This window comes from Aphelocoma coerulescens (genome assembly GCF_041296385.1).
Source record: "Aphelocoma coerulescens isolate FSJ_1873_10779 chromosome Z unlocalized genomic scaffold, UR_Acoe_1.0 ChrZ, whole genome shotgun sequence".
NCBI lineage: Eukaryota > Metazoa > Chordata > Aves > Passeriformes > Corvidae > Aphelocoma > Aphelocoma coerulescens.
The window spans coordinates 62,471,038-62,498,526 of NW_027184085.1; the positions used below are offsets into that span (position 1 = coordinate 62,471,038).

Here is a 27,489-nt window from a genome sequence, read left to right on the forward strand (position 1 = left end):
ATTTTTCTTTCAAATATTCTGCCACTTCATCAGGGTCCTGTAGTTGTTCAGGGGAAAACTTCCAAGCCATTGGAGCAGAATAATCCTTCAGAAGCTGGCCCATTTTCTCCCACATTACAGGCCAATCATGACTATCCACCCTCAGGGTAGATCTCTGAAAGACCCTCCTAAGAATCCCTTTTTCTAATCAGGGTGTAAAACTGCACGAAGAGACCTGGCAGACTTAGCAACAAGATCATGCTTTCCTTAATATTCAAAGGGAATTCAAAATTCTCAAGCACTGTTGTAACAGACCTCAAGGAGAAAAAGGGGGTGAAAACCTGGGAAAAATAATCTTTCCCTGTTCTGCTCACAGGCTGGGTACAATTGTTATAGAAACACAGAATCATAGAATATGCTGAGGGACCCATCAGGAAGCAGACCCATCAGGATCAAGTCCGACTCCTGGCCCTGTGCCTGAGAGTCATACTGTGTGCCTTAGAGTGTTGTTCAAATGCTTCGTGAACTCTGACAGGCTTGGTGCTATGACCGCTTCCCTGGGGAGCCTGTTCCAGCACCCAAACACTCCTCAGGTGAAAAACCTTTTCCTGATATCCAACCTAAACCTGACTAACTAACCTCTGACTCAGCTCCATGCCATTTCCTCAAATCCTGTCACCAGTCACAAGAGTGAAGAGACCATTACCTGCCCCTCTGCTTCCCTTTGTGAAGATGTTGAAGACTGCAATGAGGTCTCCCCTCAGCCTCCTCTTCTCCAGGCTGAACAGATCAAGAGACCTCAGCAGCTCCTGACAAGGCTTCCACTCCAGACCCTCCACCATCCTCATGGCCCTCTTTTGCATGATCTCTAACAGTTTAATGTCTATTTTATATTGTGGTGCCCAAAAGTGCACACAGTACTCAACATGAGACTCCACAGTGCAGAGCAGAGTGGGACAATTGTGTCCCTTGACCAGCTGGAAATGCTGTGCCTGCTACAGCCAAGGACATGGTTAATGGTTTCCCAAAGGTAGTGCCTGAGGGACAGGTAGGAGACCAACACTGAATACACATCACAAGTTACTCTCATTGCCCTTGAGGTTATAGTATTGTAAGCTGATATCACACAGTTCAGCAACAAAGCAATCCTGATCCCTCTCCCTCTTCTGAAAAGGAGCACCTCAATGGGCACATAGTGCATATACTGAAATGTGCAGGGTTAGGTTACAACATTGTGACATACCTAATACAACAAACACTTAGATCAAATTTGTTTCCAACCCACTCTTACCCTATCTGTCGTTATCTCAGCTCTTCATGTTTCACATGGAACACCAAATAAGGTTGTTGTGGTTTAGGAATGGTGTTCATCAGTTTAGTGTTCCCACTGAAACATACCAAACCATGCACTGCTCATTCACTTCCCCCCTCACCCTCCTCCCAGTTGCAGGATGGAAAGGATTGGAGACACAAAAGTTAAAGACTGTGGGTTTAGATAAGATCAATTTACTGGAAACAGCAATGAAATAGGAAAATGAAAGTAACAGCAGCAATATTAATAACAGAAGGCACAAGAGAGGCAAACAATTCACACGTGAATACTTACTACACGGAAACCTGCAACAAGTGTAGAATAACCTCCAGGTCCTAGCCATGCCCCGTCCTGGCCGGAGCCAGGGTACTGACCCATCACATCTCACAAACGTCAGCTGCTGCTCTTTTCTCTATTCAAGAATTCCCTCCTTCCAAAGGAACAGGCTCTCTGAGAGCCCATTGCACCCTGCGTAGAATGACTTCCGCTATCTCCTCATCCTCCTCCTTTCACAAAGGGCTGCTGCTGCATCCTGCTCCTGCCAGCTCCAGTGCAGCAACACTCACACTGTGCTGATGAGATGCCTTGACCCCAACTGCCTTCATTGCCTGTCTTGTCAGGCTTAGAAGCACCTGGAGATTTAGCGAGGTATGATAGGAAAATCCAAACTTCCCCTGCACAGACTAGTGTTTCTTCATTCAGGCTCTTTGCCAAAAAATACCAGTAACATTATTATACCTCCCTAGCCGGCAGCTTATTTCTCAGGCAAACACCTTCAAAACTTCAGAGAGTCAAGCAAACATTTATGGATTTGTTCTCACAAAGACTAGGTTGTCAGGAAGGGGGAGAGAGTGTAAAGTAAGTCACAAAGAGGGTAAGACTGAAACTAGGAGGCAACTTGGATGCTGCAGTTCGGATGTCTAATATCCCTATTGAATGGTTGAAGGCAAGAAAACCATCATCCAAAGCTTAGAGTGAGCCACAGCAGAGCTGTGTTTCTCTGCAGAGTGACCAAAAAGCCATGGTGACAAACTCTGGAGCTTACGGAACTTATGGAGCTTGGACATAATCTATCCTTATTTTAAGATTATTTCTTTGGGTAAAATTTAATTAGAGATTACTGAGTCCAGAAGGGCAGACTAAAGAGCACACATGAGACATCCACCCCATGAATTGGGGTCCTCATTTGAGAAGATCTGCACTTCATACTCCAGTTCAAGGTTTGTTTATATGTACCAAATTCAACAGGAATTGGTTACTGTGTCTGAATGGTTTCGGAGCATGGACTGAAAAAACAGGATCTTCCTTTGGTACTGCACTAAGAGCACACTCTGATCATGAAATCAGTGCGTAGCAGAAAGAAGGATGTGAACAGAGGAGCTGCTAAAATCTATGCCATCTATCACACCCTGCCAGCAGTTGCTCTAGAACTTTGAGAAGCCATGTGACATGGACTTGCAGCAGCTGCCAAACTTGGGAGAAGATCTGGTTCTTTTGGGTGTGCAGAGAGCCAGAATTATATTTGTTTGCTCAAAATGACGGCAAGAATAACACAAAAGCAATATATGGTACAGAATTCTAGTGCTGAATTTGTGGGCCTAGTTGGCTAAATTCTGTCCTAATCTTCCTGAGGAAAGGAAACCTACACTGAAAACCTCTGAAGACATTTGTTAACTCATAAGAGAAACCACTTCCATCTGTGCTAAAAGTCCAACCCCATCTCAAATAGCATGCCAGACAAGTAACAAATCAATCACTGCAACAATACCACCATGCCAGAGAAATTTCTTCTGTACAGTTGATCGCAAGCCAGGAGGTGTTACTCCCAGTGAAAACTGTGTAGATCTTGAATTTAAGGAGGCTGCTAATACTGCTGGTTTATTCCAGCCCTGCGTGTAATGGAGGCCAAGTCCTGTGGGCAATGGTGACATCTACTGGCAATCCCTGCTCTGTTCTCCTCCGGGAAAAACTGACATCCAGGCCTTCTGGGGAAATCTGTGCACACTAAGCTCAGGGAACGGCAGGGCTGCAGGCAATTAGCATTCAAAGCATTTATTCCCTGACAGATTTTCAGGAGTTCATAGGTACACAAACACAGATTAAGTAGTACAGGACCAATTAACTGAAGAAAAGAATTCCAGACAGCACAAGGGAGGATTTGGGTGGTGTGAGGGGACTGACAGCTATGAAAAATGAGTGCTGCCTCTGCCTCCTCAGGAATCCGACCTGTATTCATGATTTCCACTGGTATTTTGAGAGTGATTATCTACATCCTGCTCTGGATTTGCCATAAATACCCAAAACAGAGCAATTATCAACAAGAAAAAAATCAATAATTCTCTCATTCAAGTGTTAGACATGAATTAACACAGAACCTTCTTAGCAGTGGGCAATTGTGAACGTCCTCAAAATGAAAATTACAGTGGATGACAACTGGAGAACTAATGTTCTTTTTAATTCCTTAAATTTCTCAGCTGTCATTCTGGTGCCTTCGGCTTACCTGAGTAGTGAAGATGCAAATCTTGAGATGTTTTCAAGCAGGAGAAGACTTCTGAAATAATATTTAAAGGATTGTTGTATTAATTATTATAAGAGACACAAATGTATGATTTTTTAGTTCCTTCCATCCCAGAGTTTGTCACAAAACAGATTAATCAGAATTACTGGCTCAGCATTCTAAAGAGGGGAATTACTAATGGGCTAAAACTACATTATAATGTACTGTATATTGGTAAATTTCAGTTATCAGTGTAATATAGCCAGATGACTTATTTATTCAAGGAAATGTGGGAAAAATGAGATATTAACCTCAAGGACATGTTAAGCCAGTTAGAACCCTGGGATATCAAAAGCACTTTGCTATCCACCATGCTTCATGGCCTCCCAAAGACATGAGTTTTCCAGCTCCATCCTCAGCCATTAAGCATTCCATTAACTGTACTATTGCACCAAAGTCATAATAATACTGTCCCATTAACCCACAACATCCAAACTGCTGTTAAAATATAAGCTGACAAACATCTTCTGTGGTTACATATTTAACAGGCTCAGACAAATCAAATTTAGTCCGAAAATCTTTGCTTTATAAAAAGCCTTTTTAATACAACCAAGAATAACGAACACATTTTCATTAACTAGATGAAATAATTTTGTTCTCCTGGAAAACCATCCTTCAAAATACCAGATTTCAGTACATATATATATACACATATATGTACACTGTGCTACTATTAATTTTCAAAAAATGCGATAATCAGAACAATGTTTATCAAAATTTTTGAACTTTACACTTTTCTTCTTGGTGTATTCTATTTGCTTTTACTCCCTCATCTAGTGAAAGAGATCCTAAATGAAAACATCTATGGATATTGAGGAAGAGTCAGCATTTTCATTCCCCTTAGTGATTCAAAGTCCTTGGTGCTTTCTTTCTTGCTCGACCCATCTACTTTTGCAGCATTTTGTATCTTGCAAAAAACCAAAACATGAAAAGGGGCCTTTTGAGAATGAGAGAACTGGATTTTAATCAAAACAATGGTGTCCTCTAGAGACCAGCCCTACAACTCACTGCTTGCAGCAGAATGCTTCAGCACTGCAGTGCTTTGTGCACAGATGGACCTGCAAAGAGCAGCACTTAAAATGGAGATAAGACTAGGAGCAACTTATTCCTGCACCACAGCTAATCTCAAAAAGAATAGATGGCCAGCTGCTCAGCCTCTTACAGCTAAGAATCATGCCAGGAAAAGTGGGAGACAGACTAAAACAAAACGAATATCAGTGACATTTACTAACACTCTGCTTTTGAGGAGCAAAGTTATTCCTCACTAAAATCTTGAATTTCTTCATTGGACATTTCATAATAAATTCAGTCCTTCACAGATTCCAGAATTCCAGGTAAACAACACAAAGAGAGATATTACACAAAATTGCAACTTGAAAAATCAAGCATACATTAAAAATCTTATAATCTATCTTCAGACATACACCCTGGTTTAATGCAGGAAATCACTTAGACTGTCAGGGATCAAAGCAGCAGCATCTTGAAGAGTTTCTTCCTACTGAAAGGACAACATTACTGGGCAGACTAGAGTAAAATAAATTATTTTCTTTTAAGATTATGCAGTTGTTATGAGAAAAACATGTTTCTCATGAAATAAATCTTTCACTTTGAAGTATAAATTAGTTACTAACACATGAAACAATATCTGCACTATAATCCTCAACTATAGTAAATTAACTTCTTTTTGGATTTTGTGCTTCAGAATTGTCAGCGTGAGAATTGCAGATGGGAATTAAAATGAGTGACAAGCAATGCAAAACTTACTGTCAGTTTCCTCTGGAGTTCTCAATCTGTTTAAAAGCAAATATTTGATATTTTAATCCAACATTTCTGTCATTAAGCTAACACTGGATCACATGTAAATAGATGTGACTCAGCAATCATAAAGCAAAATAACCCTCAGTGCAACTTCATTCAACACAACCATCACCAAACAATCTTCAGGAACTGAAGAACTGACACATTTTTCTACGTGTTTCTTTCTCTGCTTTATGTTGAGCTGCTCTTGAGTCTGCACTGCTGTTCACATCTTTTACACTGCAGTAACAGTATCAGTTACAGACCTTTCAATGGCTTACACAACTGTTCATTTTTTTAGTCAATGCCGAGATGTATTAACAGCTACTTATGTCATTACCATTACTTGTACAAAGACATACTTCTTAAATTGGTGGTTCTTTGGATTAACAGGTCTGGTTACAAAAAGACTACTGCATCAGCATTAACATTAAAGCAGTCTTTGTTGCAGAACAAAGATATGATTTGCCTCATAGACCAGAGATACCCCACCGAAGACAACAGATTAAGTGAGTTATTCAGGCCGCCCAACAGCCTCTGTGTCCTGCTGGTAAGTGTGCAGTTTGCCTGCCATCCATAAATGATGGGGTGTAAAAAAAAAAAAATAACCTAAAAAACCCAAAACCACAACAACAGCAGAACACCCAGCCACCCCCCACACACAGTATGCATACAACCCCAAAAAGCAGAGTAACTTTTTTTCCCCTCTACACATGGTGAAATCACATGGGCTGTGACAGCTTTCTAGTAACTTCTACTTATTATATATGCAGTGCTGCAAAGAAAAAACAAGAGAGATCTAGAAGAAATTTATGAAAATAGGAAAGAAGGGGAAAAGGAACATACAGACAGCACTGCATGTAAGCAAAAATACTACTAATACCATGATAATGATTAATCAAGTTGGGAAAAAAAATTAAAAACCCCACAAGAAAATGGAAACCACTTGTGAAACCTTTATACTTTCACTAAATGTAATCAAAGCTTAATAACTTCTGAAAACACATCAAGAAAATTTAGCTTAATATTTTGTAAATATGTAACTCAGCACAAAAGAGATGAATCAGTGAATGAGAGAAGTTTTCAGGAGCTGCTAGCATTGTAATTATTAAAAAATAGAACATGCAATTACACAGCAAAAGCAAATGCAACTTTTCCTGCTGACTAGATTGCAAAAATGATTAATTAAAGATGTTATGGTCATAGAACCACAGAATCACCACAGAATCATAGAACTATTAAGGTTGAAAAAACCTTGTAAATCATCAAGTTCAGCTGTCATCTTTGTGACTGAATTAGAAAATTCAATTATTGTTAGAATTGGAAAGGGTGTCTATTCCACCTAAAATGATACACTTTGTTTAAATGGATCTCCTTTATCTCCATTAGTAAGGCTTCCTTGAAAGGAACTTAAACAAACTCAATTGCCTTAACTCTCCATTTCTCATTAATTTCTCATCCTAAGAATATTGCAGAACTGGAGAGTACAGACATCTCTTTCTGAAAACATGTGATGAGTATCTTAATATACTAATAATACATACGAGGAGTTCCTGTTCAGATTACTTTTCTTTGAGTTTCCAAATACACTATCACTCAAATCCTGAAAAAAGAGAGATACTTTTACTGGTAAAATATGCACATCTTTATCATATACATGTTGCACAGCTCAGGAAAGTACAGTCTTGAGAACAATTGTTGATATGCTTATTGTTGACATGAATAGTGACCCTGACAGGCAGGTGAATCATAGCACTGCCATACCTACACTAAAATGGAACTGATTTGCTCACATAGCAGTTTTCCATGTTGTCTACAGACATTTGAATTAAATACTCAGGTCACCACCTACATCTCAAAACACTCACAAAGCTTGTTAAAGGTCTTCTAACACGCACAGTATTAGAGAACTTTCTTTTTGTTGGAAAATTCCAATGCAGGGATAGTCTTTACATTTTTTGAAAATAAATTCACTCAAAACCCCTGGAACAGAAGAAGGTAACACACCAAGCAGCTTTCCAGGGATATCTAGATCACATATTTTCCAGGTCTTAAAGAAATACTCAAATAATCTTTTTAACTTCAAGCCATATTAGGAAAAAATGGGCCAGCCAGGTCCTCCTGATGTGGTAGTAAGAAATGGAATTTTTCTTCTGAATACTAGTCAGGCAGATTTCAGTCCTCAAAAGAAACACACACACACACACACACACACACACACATGCAAGAGTTCAAGGACAACTAAGTCTAAAGATCAATCAACTGAATTTCAACTTTTAATTTAACCTGAAACTTAACTCACTTCTAATTTTTTTTTTTTTTAATTTCTCTCATATTTTGAAATTGTAGCTTGCTTTGAAGATGAAAAAATCATTAACAAAACCTTCCTAGACACTCCCTTGCTTTGCTCCCTGCTACCTATCAAGAAAGCTTCACTTTGGGAGAGATACATATCATTAAAATACATTGTTCTCCAAGTGGAACAGTTGGATGCAGCAACTTTGTTACATCTCAGTGATAAATATAAGCTTTCATAGTCCAGAGAGGACTTAAGGAGAGGCATAACAGTGCAGTGGATACTGGAGACTGTACCTTGGAAGAATAATAACTTGAAGTTGGTGTTTCGGAAGTGACTGGTTTCAGCCTAACTCCAATATTGCTGTAATCATGGTTGGAATGGTTTTTTTTTTCAATTTTAAAAATCTCACACTTGAGTTTTATCCAAATACATCTCGATATAAGATTTGAAGCACCAGATTACTTGGTTCCCTCACACAGTTTTCCTGACTTTATTTTTATTTTGCCTGGCGGATCCTGTATTTCACATTTCAAAGATTTATTGATTTAGAGTCCAAGTTTGGGTCTTACAGAATACAAAATCAGTAAATTTATTTCTATTTCTCTCTCTCATCACTTTTTTCTACAAAACCCCATCATTTTTATTCCTAAAAAAAAAAAAAAAAAAAAAAAAAAATAGAACATTTTCAGTGAAAAATAAGCTAGCCTTTGAAAGATCTCCATTTTAATAACCAAAAGTGCTATAAGTAAAATCAGCAAGGAAGGGTGCTTTGGTGCTCTTGAAAAGGAGGAGGAAAGGATTCTTTCACATTTCCTTTTCTTAACTTATTCTTTGTAAATTTCCTTTCATTTCTCTGAGATACCACTATAAAATTTAAAGATGGTACATTTTCTTCTATTAGCTATACCATTTCTTCTATTAGCTACAGAAATTTAAAACAGATAGTAGTTTCCACAGTCCAGATTCCTGCTCATGTCTCCAGGAAATATAAATTGGTCTAGCTCCATCAAATTCAAGGAGCCTATGTTGGTTCACACAGGAAAAGGACCTTTAGATTACAGAGCTGCAGATTAATTCTTGTAAGTAATAAAATATTGGTGTTTATAAGACAATGCTTAAGAAATCTATGCTTTGCAATTATTATCCGTATTTAACTACCCCTTTGCAAGAAATAACTTTGTGATGAAGTGAGTGCTATGTAGCTAACTTTCCAAAATTTGCTTCTAATCCATTCTGCCCAAAAGTTCAAGACCAAGTTTTGTGCTTTCATTGCCCAATGAAACATCCACATGTCATTTGTGACTAAATTAATGCTCGGAATTACTCAAAGATTCAATAATTTAATGTCCTATTTCAATAATCTTAGTAGAGTTTTAGCAGCTGTTAAATCATTCATTTAATTCCACACATACTCTGTGCCAGCAGACAACAAAGTTTTTCATCTCTCAAAGAAGTATGTTATGACAAAGAAACTCTATTGGCAAATCCAGGGATGACAGAGTAGAGCTACTCTGGACTTATCCCAGCCAAAATTATGGAGTAGGATGTGTAATCCTAGGTCTTACCTCTCGAGAATGCCTCAGGTAGTCACAGAATGGTATGGTATGCCTACCAATATCTTGATTTTTAATCTTCTGGTGCTTGTAATGGAGGCGTTCCAAACCTAGCCAAAAGAGAAGATGTCAGCTATTTCTAGAGGGTAAATTAACAGCTCTGTCACTATAAACTAAGTAGCTATGCAGTGCTATAAAATAAACACCTATGTACCATATTGCCCCAGCAAATGCGTAATGGTTTAAAAAAAAATTACAGAGTTTCATAGGGTTAAAACTGACTATTTCCACTCTTTTTCAGCAGACTTTGGAGTATAGCCCTCCTCAGACCATGTAGTACTGAGTCACAGCACTGCCTGGTACTTCTCCCAGCAGCTCGCAGGATGAAACCAGTGAGCCGCATCACAGCAAAGTTGAAAGATGAGATGAATAATGCCCAGAATTTCTGAGAATGAAAGAGATGGAGAATTACTAAATGAAGAGGAAGAATGTCATTCCTTCTCACTCCAAAAGAGACAATACAGAGTTCGTTTCTTTCCTTTGGAGGATGTTTTTCTGAGCAATGAGAAATGAATAATGCAGACAGAGGATTTGCCAATAAATACAGTATCACAGCACAGCCCGTGAGGGTAAATGTCCTGAAAAATCCTGAGTTTATTTTTTGCAATTAGCCAGGATGCCACTTTAGAAGATGTCACTTTAGAAGATACTGTAGGAGAGGAGACAAAGACATCATTCTCCTTGCTTCCTACTAGTTCCTGAGGATTAGCACTCTGCTATCTCCCATGGAAGACATGCAGTGATCCCAGAAAGATTCAACTGGCCTTCCATCCAACCTATGACTCTTTTGCCTCTTCAATGTTGCATCAAATAATCAAGACATGCATGCCTACAAACTAAGTCTAATTTTATGAAAATTATGCCCTGAGGTGAAAATGGTGGATAACACTTTGATTTTTTGAATTCTATTTACTGCTTCTTTTTAAAAGCTGTTCTGAAATTCACTGTTCGCAACACATGACATACTTAGCTGACTGAAATTAGACACGGTGAGCCAATTCTTGCTGTGTTTCTCTTGCTCATCCCAGACACTGATCTCTGTAGGCTCTGAGTTCACTTGAGTGTTCTGGGGACAATCATCCACTCTAATCACCTGCCAAGACACAGACAAAACAATGCTGAATTTACAAGTTGACTAGCATCTCCGCAGTTCCTCTGACAGCAAATGACGTGGCCTTTCAGAGCATCTCTGAGACGCCAATGACTGAATGCACTGAGAAACAGATTTTCCCATTTTTGTTACAAGCTGCAGAAGATGGGTAGCTCTTGTCTAGTAAGTACTACGGATGAAAGGTCTCACACTATCTGAAGGTATTTGAGCTTCGAGACCTAATACCATCAGAGATATTAGATTTCAAAGTTCAAGTCTAAGAGCCTTTGCTGACCTGAGTATCTTACATAAACAAACCAGTCTTTGGTATTCATCTCATTGAACAGATAACACAGACCATAGAAATTTCTTTATAGCTCTAGAAATAGATTTTTATTTATGAACACAGAGACACAGTTGCAAAAATTGCCCCATACATATGACACAATCAATATACTTTCTGCAATGTGCTAAATTCTTGATGGATTCAGAGAAAAGTCTATGGGACTCTTGCAGTCAGGAGACAACATTATGAGGCCTAATCTACTTGAGTACAGTTGTATACCCCCTGGGTATGGTCACTCCTTAAGTCTATCTTACATCATATGAAGCCTCCACAAGTTCTCCCACCAGCTGAAGTGCAAGAACCCATCTATGCTTGTGTAAAGTCAGTATCAACACAGTATACCAAAGTCCCTGTATGTCAGCAAGTTCAAAGAAGAAATCCCACACATTCAAAAGAAAAGGAAAATTGAAACAAAGCTAGACACACACCAGAGATGCTCCAGTTTGTGTGCAGCATTTTAATGTACACATTTTCAACTACACCACACTGCAGAACTGCTCTTAAGGAATGAAAAAAACAATTTTGAGATACACAATTCTCTTGCATCTGCCCATACCGGCACCTGAAGAGGTTTTTGATTCCTCTTTCCTCTCCCAGACTTTCTGTCTCTGTTTTGCTGGTTTGCTTTTGTTGCCTCACTGTGGTGTAGCTCACTGGATCCTAAAGATTCTGCAGGAAAGAGTCAAAAAACACCTTTAAGCTACAGCGTTTCTGTTTACTGAGAGAAAATCTGATAGGACTGAGAATTAGCAGATGTCTAAAGCAATCCTAGAAAGAATTGTTGCATCCAAACTGAATACTTGAGCAGTTCAGTGCAAAGATATGCACCATCACAAGATACAAAACAACTGATGTTATCTATCATCCTATACTATTCATAATTAAAACTGGAATCTGATGTATTTTAGCTCTTGGTAAGCAAACTTGGTGGTGGATAGGGACGTATTTAAACTGACTACAGAAATGTATGCCTTTTCATTCTCCATGCACCCATCTCTGATACTGCTAATGTATCTCTAGGTGATTGTATAATATATTTTGGTTCTTGAAACTCTGTTTTTGCATGCCCAGGCCAAGAGACTTCCCCAGAGTGAGCACAATCCTTCTGTCACCTGGCTGTGTAGCCACAGCCATGGAGATTCCCTGAGATGGGGCAAATCAGGGTGGCTGACGCATAGGTGTGTTGCAGCTTGGATACCAGGCATACTTCAGATATTCCCAACAACCAGAACCACACAAAGAAAGTGAAAGAGTAACTCTGGACTCTCTGCTTCTATCCTTCACTGCATCTAATACCTTCTGGGTGCAAATGAAACATTTTTGTAATGACTTGGACTCTGCAGTAAAATATACTGTACAGGTTTAAAGTTTTATAATTACCGCCTACAGCCTTGCAGGTTTTTCCTGTTCTCTCTTTCTTGGGGGATGGTAAGCTGTTGCTTCTGCAGAAACTCCAATCCCTCCAGAGTGGGCTGATCCAGAAGGACATGCTTCGTTTCAGCCTGTTCTGAGAGATGCTGCTGCTGAGACACGGCTTGTCAGAGTTGTAGGACAAGGACTTTGAATCACCTAACTGGACATGCCTGGCAGGATTATTCTGGCAGTTGTTGTCCCTGTCATAGGAGGAACATATGTACAGGGCTTTCTTTTTTGAATCTGAGATGAAAACTCCTTTTTCATCACCTTCAGAGAATCCCCAGTTCACATAGCCGCCTTCAATTTCTTCCCTGTCATGACAGGGGGATGCTGCACTTTCTTCAATATCCAGAGGTAGCTGGAGATCAAGAGGATGAGCAGCCTCCGCAGTATTAGTTTTTTCTGATGGCAAATGAATAACAAAGTCTCTCTGGCTCCACTGATAATCTTCTGTCTCTTTTCCAAGGAGACTGACACTCGGCAAGTTTTGCTGAACCACAATGCTACTTTGCAGGTTATCTTTGAATGCTTCATCCTTGTACTTGGCAGGAGTGCTCAAAAAGGAAAAATTTAAGGTGACATCCTCAGAAAAAGACCCTCCCTGATGGTCAGGGGGCACCAGCAAAAACTGCCCATACCTGGGAGTTGACTTAGTCTCAGAGGATACTCCTGAAGTGAGTGTGTCTGTTTCTATTTCTGCCTTTTGAGAGCTGTCTTCTACCATCTTGTTAGTCTTAGACCTCAATTGCTTGCACTCTGATGGAGACTGAGTCCTTACCAAGCTCTGTAGGAGGGAGGGGGGCATGCTGTAATAGTGGTATTTCTTGTCATACAAGCACTCAAGGCTGCTCAAGGTCTTGGAATAGAATGCATTGCTCCAGCTGTGGGGCAGCTTCCTACAGGTTTGATGTTTTGTGTCTGCCAGTAATGCTTCTTCCACCTTCAAGGTGTCTACAGCTGAAAGCACTTTCAGGATGTCCACTGTCAAGGCAGACAGGTCTTGCAAATGTCCTAGCTGGCTGTCCAGGGAGAGTAAAGACTCCTTGATATAAAATACCTTCTCATGCACTTCTTTAAATTGTTGAAACATCTCTTCCACTCTAAGTAGAAAAAGAAAACATAATTAAAATACTTCATATCTGTTTGTGAGATGAGGAAAGAAACCATTAACACATTTCAAAAAGTCAGTGTTTCAAACAGGGTTGGTTTTTTTTCAATGGTGACTTTCATTCCCATTAATATCCGTATTTGGCAAAATCCAGCCAAACTGCCAGTGGGTTTCTCAAGGAAACAGACGTTTTGCTCAAGGAGTCTCTATTTTTAAAATTGTTGTTTTCCTACTGATACCCATTAATTGCCATAGAACTACTAAACCAAGGATGGCAGGCTACATTGGCTATGGCTGCGAATGAAGTATACTTCTTGTCGGCTGGACATCCTCCATGTTATATTTCTTGTGCAAGCATGAGGAGGGTAAGGCTCACACACACTGCCAGGTACTCTTTAATTCTGCATTCTTCAAATACTAGAGACTGCTGAGAAACACGTCTTCCCAAGAACATATTTGGCCTCCAGAGCAGATTCTACGCATCTTATGCTGTTGGTTACCTTCAGGTAAAATTCAACTACCCAGAAAACCAAAGCCTTTTTTGTTATCTTCGAATCTCCAGTGAAAAGTGCAGGAACTTCTTGGCCTGGAATTACATCATTTTAACCAAATCATTATCTTCATATTTCCTGAAGATACTCTCTGGTGCTTTATCACTAAGACAATGATAAACTACCTGCAGGCAATATGCAGTAGTAATTTCTTTCCTTTGTCACAGAGTAACTAAAATATCTAGTATTAAGGCATTGCTGGATAAAATCAAAGACCAATGTTCCAGAACATTTTATTCATCTAAATTAATGTCTTGCGTTGACGTTATGCAATGCTGTGAAGTGTGTTTCAGTTGTACTCAGAAAAAAATTCCTTTCCAGATCTATATTTATCCAGTAAACGAAACCTTATTGAAGTAATCAATTCTGCAGTTTCTGAACAAAGCTACTTATTTAATTTCTTTTAGAGGGGAGGTTTATTTTGCTTCTGTGTTTAGTTTTAACATGCAGAAAATAAGATTATGAACAGGAAAAGATGCTTTCTCTAGGCAAAACAAATTCGTTAGATAAGATCAGTGTTGGCATTCAGTAAGACTTTTTATAGTGTTCAGTTTTTATAACTCTTCCCATTAAACTTAATGGCAGATTTGCCATTGATTTCAATAGAAGACTAAATTAGGCCAATACTGATTGTTTTGAAACCCTGTTAGTATTTGTGTATTGACATTGTGTAAATCAAGGCACTACATTGCAAATAATTCTACCATGGTTTTCTGGTTGCTTCTGTAAACAGCAATTATACTCAATCATGAGCAATACTCTCACAGTGTACCTACACTAGCAAGTTTTAAATAAAATTACATACTGCGTGCTGTTCTCTGGCTTGCTTTTCTAGTGCTATCTGATCTGCAAAAGTGAAACTGAGCAACACCTCACTGTACCCCTTTAAGCATGTGCACACTGCACGCATCTGGGGATGCAATTCTGTCAGCAAGGCAGATCTGACATACACCTCAACAGATGCAGATACAGAAACAGATACATTTCCATCAAATTAGCAAGGCCTATGCATGTTCACAATGGCCACAACCAGCTTCAAAAGCATTAGCTTATCAAAGTCTTTTTGTATCTCAAATTTATGCAAAGAACATAAATATGCATCAAAACACACCTCTCTGTGGTCAAACGGATCCTTTCACTGCCACTGGAACTCCGGTTTTCATTCTTTTCGTGAAAATATTCTTCTACACACTGTTCTTCAAAGTCATGGAGTTTCTTTAACTCCTCATCACTCAGGTAGAGCTCTGAAAAAAGGAGGTAGGAATCAGTATGAAGCATGCTGATAATTGCAATCATTTATAAGTATCCATGAGGAAAAAAAAAAAGAAAAAAAGCACCTGCCAAAAAGCTTGTTTACACTCCCTCCCTTGACAAGAATGAATCAGGCTTAACTGCATTAATTTGGGCTTGAGCATAAAGACTCAACATGCCAAATACTTGAAAATGTGCAAGTTTGTCTTTCCTTACACAGGGAATAAAACCATACTGACAAAAATTCCAGTGGACTCCCCTTAAAAGCTGCAAAAATACATATATGAATCACAAATCTGCTCAAAAAGATGCACTTTCTCACAAGCTTTTTCCTTATTTTGTTATACATGTGTCACTCACAAGAGTTAGCGATGAATATGTCAAGCTTACAAAAATTTTATTCCAATTTGGCCTAGGCATTCATTTGGAACTAGTCACCTACAACAATTACAGTCCATTCAGGTGCTCAAAGCTGCAAAGCCCTTTTTTTTCCACCTAATTGATTAATATGTTCATATATATAAAACATTGTGATATATTGGGGAAAAAAAAACACTCAGAAGTTTAAAACTCCTTAACTTGGGCTGCTCATGGTGCTATTCTTCTAGGACACCAAGACTTCTGAGAGAAGAGCTCCATTACAAGAAAGTACAAAGAAATGTATATGGTGGAAAGCTGCTTCTCTGATTCAAACTCCACATTTTCCAAGCTCCTCTTTTCTGTCCTTTTTTATGTACCAAAGTCCTCACTGTACTTGCTCAAGAGGTATCTGTTCCAAGCAACGAGGCAGTGTTTGATACAAGGATGTAATACTCAGCTGCAACACACAGCTCAGCAGTGAAGACCCCCACAGTGTTCTGGGGTTCCCCCTCTCACTCCAAATGAGACTTGATCACTTTCCAGGCACTTTTCTCCCCTATTTGAGCTGTGTTTCTTCCTCCAAAATTTTACTCTGTATCTTAGTATTGATTTTCCACAGAGTGGCCCTGGATCCTTCTTTGTGAAAACCAGTTAGTTATAACAACACCAAAATTAAAGAAAGCTATCAAGCAATGTACAGGTATATAGAAAAGGTGCACAGAGGTGCCTAAACAGAAAAAAATTCTCCTTCTGAGAGAAGTGTAAGCAAGGCATGAGCCCTCTTCTATCCAAGGACTTGTAGATGTGCTAAGCAGGGTTTCAGTTTTGCTTTAGCCTAATGCTCATTACAAGACACCCCCTATGCTATGTCACTGCCTTACGCTGTGCTTGCACATAAAATAAGCAATGGCACTTCAAAGGCAGCCTGCTGTATCCAATCATGATGGGGGAGCTGAACCTGGGAGCAGCAGTACAGCAATTCAGCTTTGATTAGCTAAGCCTGGTTTTGAACTCTCTGAGCATGCCAGATACCTTCAGCATTGCATGTTCAGCACAGAAAATTCTAAGTGAAGCATAACCGAGGCAGGGTTTGCCCACCTCTATTACAAGGCATGAAGGGTGTATGTTGCATAAAAAAGGATGAGGTTGTATAATACTATATACCAATGCTTCCCAATGCTTTTTGAGATATGGTTACAGTCACCAGCCTCTCCTCATCCCCATTTCCCTGCCTCACCCCCACCACCAAGCCCCACTACTGACTATTCATTTCCACCCCAGCGTCTTGAGGTCCCATTCCCACAACAGCTCGGGCTACTCCTGGCGGAGCTGGTTACAGTGGGACAGGGAACTGGCATCACTTTAAAGAGGCATTAGGAAGGACCTGGCATGAAAAAGCCCAGGCTGGGAAAAGTGAAGAAGGTAAGGTGCAGTGATAAGCCAGTGCACAAAGGGACGGAAGCAGTGAGGAGGTGGGAAGCCCCTATGCTCTCTCTCTGCATCTGCCATCATCGGATCTCATCTATCCTTAGGCTCTGTAGCTGCTTTCCCCAGGTAATGAAAAAGGAATTATTGGTCTTTTCATGACAAACATACAGAAATTTATACCTTCAGTACTGCTTAATTCCTTTTAAAATAAGAAATTATTTAGTTCCTACAGAATAAGTTGCTGTCACTTTATTTCAGCTCAGGGTTATGAGGTATCTAGACCGATGCACAGTACGTAGCACAGCAACAGCCAAATACAAAGCAAAGCATTCCTCTTTTTTTTTTTTTGGAACTCAACTCCACAGTGATGGGAGTGATGATGAACCATTTCTTTTGGTTGCCAGCTTACTTAGTCCAACATCGCCTTCCTCTTGGTCCAACTCATTTGGAGGCTGATGGTGGAAGATGCGGTTTATCAGAAGCCCAATGTGACTCAGGAGGATGAAGGGTGGAGGCAGCCATGGCTTCTCGTGGTAGGTCATGATGTAGCGGTAACGGTTGTACTTCCAGAGCTTGTTCGATATGGATTTCAAATCAAAATAAACATTACTGAGGAGAGAGCCACAGAGGGAGAGGGGAAGGAGGGTGAAACACTCATGTGAGGAATACTTCCAATATAGCACAAGACACATGTCTACAGATCTAATCTGACACTAAAGGAAAGTCCCATTCCTCCAGTGAGGTAAATCAGCTTAGCAACTTTCATTTAACAGAGCAGCAGCATGTGCCTGCAGCTAGTGCATTGAGAATGAGATCTTCAAAGCTGCCTAACAGATTTGGAGATCCAATTTCCATTCACATTAATGGGAGCTGGGCAAAAGATTTCACTGACATGGCTTTGAAATCCCAGTCATACCATTTAAACTTTAATACATACCCTAACTGAGAATTCAGCATTGTTTGCCTCTTGGGACTAGATTAAAAGTAGGTGTCAGGCTAAGGGAAGACTGTAACAAAATAGTTCTGTGCACTCCCTCTAAAAATATACTTGCTGCGGATGAGCCATTCTTCTGCAGAATACTCACTGGAGCTGTGAAATTATTAAACATGACTGCTGTTGCACTGAATAATTTTCTGTACCTACCATCATAGACCCATCATCAAAGAAATGTTGTGGTTTCTAGCACTGCAGTTTCAGGTGCACTGTCACACTGCACACCCAGCATATAATCACAAAAACATCAACTCTCTTTCTGAGAGCATAATTAAATGTATTTCTCATACCCACCCATTTCTGGTCCCACTTCTGGAACAATCAAATCACTACACAGAAGATTTAGCATATCATCATTACTAAAGTTTTAATTCCAGAAATAATTGAAATAACAATTTCACAGCTGCAAAATAATACATAGTGTGTAAAATAATAGTTTGCTTCCTTGACACAATTTCAGGAAAGGGATTTCTTGTTGGGAGGGGAAATAGAATGAGTTTTGATAGTTCGGTTTTCTTGTATATTAATGACTTATTTTATTAATTTGAATTTTTTTAACCTACAGATGACTTCTTCTTCCCCAGAAATGCTAGAACTATAGGAAAAAATAAAAAACCACTTGGGTTAGACTGCCTTTTACTAATATTTTCAGAACTTGGTCCACTACAAGGGGTTCCTGTTAAAACAGGAAGGGTTAGGATTACTATAAAGACACTGATTAATTACTGTAAGATTAATATGAATTACTATAGAATTCATAGAATAATATAGAAAGAGACCTTTCTACTGTGGCAACACACATCAAAAGGCAGATTGTTGGAAACACTACAGTTAGATTTCAGTCTAGAACATACGAGATTGCATCAAGTAAGTAAGAATTTTCAAATTATTTCCTAAAGGAAAAGCATGCTCTTACAGTCATTATGCTCTTCCCTTGAACACCTTGCACTTATATGCCAGTTTAAAACTTGGCTTACTTTATGATGAATATTATATAGGCTCTTAGCACAACAAATACAACTTTTAGGAAGGGAAAATTACTTCAGAGCTGAATTAATGTTGCTTTTTTTGCCAGCTGAAATTGATTTCACAGAGTCAGATTCTGTTAAAGTGAGCTGCCTTCTCACCATCCCTTTCCTTGCACCGTCTTGCTTTCACCATTCTTTCCTTATTTAACTTACCCCCATGGCAGATGGGGTACAGCCACCACCAACAACATGCCCTTGCTGGGCCATTTTCAGTGAAAGCTTGTAAGAAGTGCTGGCAGAACATACATTGGCTGCTTTTGCAGCAACATACCAAGGGACCTACTTAAAGAATGCAATGAGCAAGTTGACCATGATGATGTACTGCACAAAGAGGTAGACAGCTTGCAGGAACGGTGTGAGAAAGGAGCCAGGAGGACAGTCTTCATTGGTTTCACAAACTGGAAATGAAAGAGACACAGAACATGGGTAGCGCAGAAACCAGAGCAGAGCACAGCAATGGCCTGTGCTTCTCATTTGTCCCAGCAAGAAACAGAATAGTCCTCACTAATTTCACAGAGAGACATCACTAAATTTTCAAATTAAAGGTCAACCTCTACCTAAAGGAGAGCTGAGACCTCTCCATGCTACTGTCACCTTGTTGAGAAGCTGCAGACACCACTTCATACATATCAGTTCTTATGCCAGTCATTCCACTTTTTGTTAAGGGCAAATATGATGCAGCTGAAATGTATTTGGGAAATGGCACACATTCAGGTAAGCTGAAATCCAAATCTTTGATCCTTAAACAGGAGCATCACAGACTCCACTGTGAAAAAGGTACAGCTCAAAGGCTGCTCTACCAGTACTGGAGTGTAGAGCTACACACATAACTTAAAATCACATTAAATCAAAAAGACATACGGCTATGAACATTTGTGACATAAAGCAACAAATAATGGAAATTAAGGGATCCCTTTTGATGTTTTTAAATTGTCAAAATAAAAACTTTTCAATCTTTTAAATTTCTAATCAATTTTAACTCTTTCGAGGAAATTTTAAAACACACTTAAAAAACAGAAGCCCTAAATTCAGGACATATTCTGCTGGATAAAGAGTCACTAGAGAAATCATAGCTTTATTTGGGAAGCGTCAAATTTCTAAAGGTTTAGAATTATTAAGTGACTAAACGGATTAAACTGGGAAACTTTACAGTGTGCTTTCATTAAAAGAATTTTGACTTATATAACCAAAATACATGTGACTGTTTCAGCAGTGATAATGGATGCAACATCTTAAATTATTTTAATGAATTGGGTCTGTGCTGAACTATGGACCTTAAATATCTATTTCTATTTGCATACCGACTTCTCCATTTTAGGGAAAAGTGTTTTACTTATACCTTCAGTCAGTAGCATGAGCGTATCTTACATCCATAATGCTTAAATACCTCTGGAGTGCCTGGTTCCTCTGTCTTACTGAAATAAGGTTAAAGCCGTAATCAAGATACATGATTTTTCCTCCTTACATTGATTGGTTCTATTTCTCCTATGTGCTCATTTTTTATCTGTTTAAGAATGGAGCAAGGTAACTTATTTCTCCCTTTCTTTTCCTCCTTTATTCTTTCCTCCTTAAAGGCAACTTTAGGGTTTTTTCTCCAAGAGATCAGCAGCTTTGGATTCACTTAACTGGAAATTTATTTCACTGGCAGATCCCCTGACCTGCCAGTGAAATAAAGGAAGTAGCTTAGCATTAGCTCCTATGTGCTTTGCCCTGATATTTGCATATACTTAATGTGAAACACTAAATTTGAAGGGTTTAGAGCTTAATCTTTATTTTTAACAAAGAAACTCATATTTTCAACTTCATTCATGCAGTATTACTCATTATGGACACACATATACTGGTATCAGAATTGTTTGAGAAAGAACAGACTCAGTAGGCAGTCAAAACTCAAGTATAGCAAAGTAGGCCAAATATGTTTCTGCACATATTTAAGCTGCCAAGCTATATTCTGAAAATTACCTACCATCTATTTCTCCAGCATAGACCTCACCAAACATCATCCAGTAGGGCTGAAATACAATATCTCGTGCCAGTGTCCAGGAGGGAGGCTCCTCTGGTGAAAGAATTGCCTTTCGTGACACCCCAAAACTCAGCAGGACTATGGCCATCATGACCACAATATAGAACATGTTTCCTGTCTGGAAGACATATTTGTGTAAAATAATTAGTTGTGCTAACCATATGTAAAGGAGACATTCACTTTAGGGAAGAATATAAAATCAGGGGTAATGATCTAATGTGCTGTAGGAAATAAAAATATTTTATGTCTGTACCTGGACTACATGGGCATTTTATAGATGTTAAAATCACCCTAGACCAAAAAAGCCACAAGTCCTACTTGCTTCACATGTTTCTCTTAGATCTTAAGCAAGGTATAAAAAATGCAGAGACCTTACAATGGCGATTTTGCTCAGTGTAGCTTCTTTCAAACCGAGAGCAAGGAACAGCAGTGAAAATTATTTTACCTCCTAAACAATTACCATGAAAGACAGAATATAAATGTATTAAGAAGAGAGCTCCCAGTAACCAAGACAAATTACAATAGGAATCTTCACATAGACTAGACAGTAGTTCAGCAGCAGATCTTATAGCAAGAGAAACAAAATTAACTTTGATTTCACAGATATTTTGCCAGATAAACTGGGATATAAATATTTGAATCAAAAAGTAAAATAGTATTAAAACAGTTTCCAAGAGTTAGGGGAATAATCTATCATAGTGAGCCCATTTCCAAGAGGCAGTGACTTTTCTTTTCCGTTACCAAGCTGGATCAGCAAATTAACTCAAATGCAACCCTTCTCTAAGGAATGAAGTGAAAATGGCTTTTGTGAATAAATTCATGTAATTAATAAATTAAAGTGTAATCTGATTATGGTCAACTCACAAACAAAACAAAACCATGGCATTTTCAAGCAATACATTCACTGTGAATTATTAGATGACTTCTCCTTTTCTGTCACTTCTGAGCTTTACATATTCTTGAAGGTAGATGCCTTAACTACAGAAATATTGCTCCAAAACACAGTACTTACCATTTTCCCAATCATTGTCAGGTATGGGCCAGCATGCTGATTCACAGCAAAAAGATCAAGGAGCCGAGTGTACCAAAATATAACATCCAAGCAGTAAAGGAGCCTCCCTGCAGTTTGAACAGGGGGGTTGCACCAGCGCAAACCAAAACCAATCATAAACAGGATGATAGCTACAGAATCAGTAAAATTCCAATATTCATAAATCCACACCTTCACTTTTTGGCGGAATTTTCCAGGTTCTGAGATAAATACCTGGGTAGAATGTAGAAAAAAACCACAAAAATATGCCATTAAAATCACATATACATTATTTTACCTTTTCTGTCTGAATTATTTCATTATATTTGGCAATGCATCATTTCCCCCCCTTCCGTTTTTTTCTTTTTTCTTAGACCCATTTACTGCTTACTGCCGTTCACCATCAATTGAGGTTTTTACTTAAGCTATAGTGTCATATTGCTCAACTATGCTACATCAAATGGGATAGCTCCTCCTGAAGAAAAAATGGATTCTGAACCTGAATCCATTCACTAAAGGGCACATAGCTCAGCAGAAGAGAGCAGCCAGTAAAGAATTGTTATGCACAGGTATTATTTAAAATTAACAAGCATTTTCTAGAGGGACGGTCGTGACCTGCAACGGCCTTTTGATTAACCCCTAAGTCATGGAAAGTACCAGCCTAACCTTACCAATGGGAAAATAACTAATGTCTTTTATTTCAGATCAAAAATATAAAGAAAGATCCTTGTACTCGGCCAAGGACACATTAAACAAAGGAGTGCTGGCAACTAGCAAGGTAAAGAATGAAATGTTTACTCCTTGAACTGTGAGGTGCCCCAAAGGGGTTTTAAGCTTCACTGAGCAAGCGTGTGAAGTGGAATCCTCGGGAGGAGGCAAATAAAACCTTTGCACATTGCCACAAGTGAGGACAATTATGCAGTGCTATGTAAGATCACACTGATAAGCACCAAGGAAAGGAGAGATTTTGAAATGTTATGCCCTGATCTTGCAAGAATTTATGCATATGAACACACTAATGTAAACAAGTGATCTAGACTAACTCACATGAGTAACTAGTTGCACGGCCTCAGGCTTTAACAATTATTTGATACAATCTAGAGAAAGAGGTTTGCAGTTATATATAACACGGCCCTTGGCAGTTAAGCAACTGCACGGCTGAGAGAGTGTCCTACAAAGTCTTTGCCAATAGACCAGAATAAGGATGTGGATGAAGAAAATCAAGTAGGAAACATAAATTCCAAAGTGTTCAGCCAATGATGACAGAAAGAAGAGCTGTTGTTTCTACTGTCCCACCATCAAGATGGTGCAAGAGCACAACAGTGACTTCCAAAGTGCTTGCTCTTCTACTTTTAACATTTTTCTCAGGGAATCTTGGTGTAGATTTTTTCAGTCCTATCTCATGCTGACACAGAACTTGCAAGTTCATCCAAGCTTTGATATATTCCCAGTATCTTTACTGTCACTTGAAATGCTTCACCTCTCTCATACTGATTTCAAAGTCTTCTGAGTGATCTGTATTTATAGCATCCTTTGCTCAGAACTGTGGCTGGCTTTATTCCTCTGAAAGTACAGCATTTCAAAAGTCATACAAAAGAAAATTCACATTACTATTGTTTATTATGTGCTGATTCTACAGTGAAGGTATGTCAGAGCAGATACAATAATTGGGGAAATACATAGCTGCATTTGTCCCCACACTCAGGTTTGGAGTGCAAGTTGTGTTCAGAAGCTTGGGTCTAATCAACTGCAAATAATTGCAATTAATTTTGATTGGAATATCATTTTTCTGTGCTCCATAAACCCAGCATTAAAAGCTGATTGTGGATTTTTTCCAAGTTCATTTATAGAAGGCTGGTTGGACTTGAGGGAGAGCCATAGATTGTTCTATGCAAAATACCTCTTATTTCATAACAAGTTCTCGCTCAGATTAAATATCTAAAGACAAATTTTATTACTAGAAGTCTATTGGCCCACTCAAGAAAATAAAGGACCAGGTGCCTACATCAAGGTTCCAAATCTTAATTCAGCAGTCACTCTAAAGTGACTGTCTTGGGGTGACCTTATGATATGTATCTCATATCACTGCCCTATGCCCAGAAATTAATTTCTGTGCCTTTCTATGCCTCTAAACTGAGCCTGAGAGGGGGAAGGAAAAAACTGAGCAAAACTTTTTCAAAGCAGTTTGCAGCTTGTTCAAGGTCACACACAGATAGCAATTTGTTTCCCAGCTGCGGCAGGGGAGGGAGGAAGCACCCGGCTGGCTGCTCCCAGGACAGCTTTAATTTTGGCCAGTGGTTCAGCTGCTTTTTCTCTGGAGAGAGACTGAGAGTTGAATTTTTCCTTCCCTGGAATTTCAGATTTTTCTACCCTTTCTACTGGACTGCTTGATTACTTTAACATCAGAGCACATCAGGAGGACTTTCCACCGGGCACAGAGGGCTTGGCCCTGGGCCAAGCCCCAGCTCTGAGGAGACCAAAGGGAGGACTCTAACATTTTCCCAGGTTTTTACTCCACAGTGAAAGATTTTATTATTTAGCATTATTTTCCTTTCCCATGTGTTTGTTAAATAAATATTTTTATCTTCTTCACTTTCCTTCGAGGAAAATTTATTTTTCCTGAACCTGATGGGGGAGGGGTGGTTGTGCCTTCTCTCAGAGGATATATTTCTAAATTTGGCCAAACCGTAACAGTGACCTACACATTACCACCCCTCTCTACACAGAAAAGTAGAGAATTAAGGACAGAATTTAAGATGCATTTTCAAGGCCCAAGAACTGGTCTTCTAATAAAAGACTTCCAATAAATAAATTCCCTGTTTAATTCTCTATAAAAACAATGCAGGATTTAGCATTCTTCAGACAGGTGTTCCCTGGTTTATAGTACTTATGAGAAGTGTGAATGCAAAAACTTACCTCCCTGACTTTTTCAATAGCAGTAGTGAAAATATAAATGATAACAAGCCACTCTTGCACACTTGGCCTTGGTTCCATCTTCACCAACACAGTGTAAGTAAAGAGCATGAGGAATGCCAAGTAGGATATCTGCAAAACACACCGTATACAATCCATATGCAGAAAAACCTCAAGCAAATTTCTGCTAACATAACAGGTGACTGGCCTCACTATAGGTACGCAAGTTACTGGGACACTGCCACATTTTTGAGCCCAAAACCTTTATTCCAGCTCTCTAAGTTTTTTTTATTTTGTTTTGCCTTTTTATTAATGGGGATGTCCCTAAATATAATTGGAGATTGGTACTTTAGTGCTGAAAAAATAGGTAGAAGCAGAAGATGAACAATTGCAGCACATGTCCACCAGACAGACTATTTTATCTTGGATGTTGGACTAGATGGTCTCCAGAGGTCCCTTCCAACACTAACTATTCTGTGATTCTGTTCTGTGATCTGCACACCATTCCTCGAATGCAAGGGTAGTCTTATGCTTTTGTCCCAGCCTTCTGTAGGAGCAAGTAACAATTCTCAAAGTTATATAAGCCACCTTTGGTTAATCAGTGCCTTCCAAAACACAAGAATGATATCAGGTGCAAAACACGTATTTTAGAGGTACAAGAACATGCTGTAAATGTATCTGACATAATAGATTACAACCTATAAATCACTTAAACACACACATCTAAAAGAGTAAAAGTTAATGTACATGGTGATCTGACCTAATGAGCAGCCTGAACTTAAGCATCCTGAGGTCTACTGATACAGGGTTACTAAAACTGATTTATTAAATGCACATTTCCTTTAGAAAATTATCTCCTATAGATGAATATTCACTCTTCCAAGGACAGTTCTTAAAGAAAAGAATACAAATAACAATGAAGTATTAAAGGTACGATAGGCCACCTTCAAATCTATCTCAACCTTTGCAACTGACCACTGTAAAAACCTGTGCTTCAGTTTTTCTTTAGTTCCTTATAATTGTTTTTCTGGGGTTTTGGGTTTGGGTTTTGTTTTAGTTCAGCTGCATGATTTTAGCAGACAATCTTTACACTTAATTGTCAAATAGCTTCCCATCTACACCCACCACTAAGTGATTGCAAATCCATGCTAGAAAAAGTAAAAGCAGGATTAAGTGGCATTTGAAGGATCAAAAGAGGGGTTTGTCAATTCAAGTTCTAGAACGATGACTAACCGTGTGAAACCAGAACTTGACAATTGGTGCATTGTAGAACTCATAGATTTTTCTAGTTCCAGGCAGGTTTCCTTGTCCACCGTCTACTTGGCTTTCATCAGACTTCTGCACACCCTTTTCCACATCATAACCCTTCTTTAAAAGAAAACAACATTTAAAAAGAAACAATGGTCTATAATTGCAAAGGTAGTGTTATTTCAGAGGGAGGACAGACACAAATGTCTAAACTTTGTTCTGAATACACAAACCATTACTGTAGGTTGCTTTTGTCTGGTTACAGCCACCTCATTTGCAATAATTAACATGCATTATGTGAAAGATGCTGTATATGGCACAGCTACACTCTCTGTATATTTTTCTGTAGTACTTTGTACAAGAGTATTTAAGGAAAATCAGTAGACTGGACTTTTGCTAAAGACTAATCGATAAAATCAAAAGTTAATGTTAAGCAGAATGTGCATAAGCACTTTTTTTATCTGCCTCAGGTGGGGCTGCTCCCTTCCTGCATTAGCAATAAGTGTGAGTTTGGGAAGGATTTTCTCATTACAGTCAGTACAGAAGTAACATCCAGGACAGATGAAGTGACTTGTACCAAGTTCACTTGAGTCCATATCCAAACTAGGGACCTAACCCATACTTCTTGAGAACTGGGCTAAAGCCATTTCATTCCACCTGATGACCATCTTCTCATTCCTCAGAACTGCACTGTGGTGAAAAAACAGACTCTGACACACAAATGACTGATCATCACAGACTAACCAATGTCTCTTTAGAGCTGACTGGGCTCTGTTCCCCATGATACCATAACTGGTGGAAGTCCTGAGACTGAGGCACATGAGACATTTCTGCCTTGCTTTTAAACTCCAGCATCAGGATGGTGGGAGGCAGGAGAATACTCATAATGACCTAAAAGAGAGATCAATTAAGATAAATTAAGCAGTGATAGCATAGACCTGTGGCCACAGTCTGCCATGCCTGCTGCCAACACAAAGCCAGCGCAATTCCACTGGCTGGGGAAGGAGTCGTTGGTGCTGGCAATTTGTATCACAGTCCGACAGCCTCTGAAGAAGTGGGTTGCTCTTGGCTGATTTGTGGCTTTGTGTCATGGTATCTGGGGATGCCTTCAATACTGCTCCCTGTGTCTGGAAAGCACCCTTCCCC

General features: G+C 39.1%; 1 protein-coding gene across 1 annotated transcript in view; it reads right to left on the minus strand.

The window, feature by feature from the left end:
* The window catches only part of TRPM6 (transient receptor potential cation channel subfamily M member 6), a 55,542-nt gene that overhangs the window by 20,473 nt on the left and 7,580 nt on the right, over positions 1-27,489 (minus strand). Inside the window, exons 7-21 of the mRNA XM_069002488.1 lie at positions 27,088-27,234; positions 26,329-26,463; positions 25,099-25,227; positions 22,165-22,416; positions 21,096-21,270; positions 19,413-19,527; positions 17,517-17,716; positions 15,180-15,312; positions 12,374-13,509; positions 11,550-11,662; positions 10,524-10,650; positions 9,510-9,607; positions 7,190-7,248; positions 5,613-5,638; positions 3,792-3,842 (exon numbers count right to left, since the gene is read on the minus strand). Coding sequence (XP_068858589.1) covers positions 3,792-3,842; positions 5,613-5,638; positions 7,190-7,248; positions 9,510-9,607; positions 10,524-10,650; positions 11,550-11,662; positions 12,374-13,509; positions 15,180-15,312; positions 17,517-17,716; positions 19,413-19,527; positions 21,096-21,270; positions 22,165-22,416; positions 25,099-25,227; positions 26,329-26,463; positions 27,088-27,234 — 2,896 coding nt within the window. The remainder of the gene's footprint in view (positions 1-3,791; positions 3,843-5,612; positions 5,639-7,189; positions 7,249-9,509; positions 9,608-10,523; positions 10,651-11,549; positions 11,663-12,373; positions 13,510-15,179; positions 15,313-17,516; positions 17,717-19,412; positions 19,528-21,095; positions 21,271-22,164; positions 22,417-25,098; positions 25,228-26,328; positions 26,464-27,087; positions 27,235-27,489) is intronic.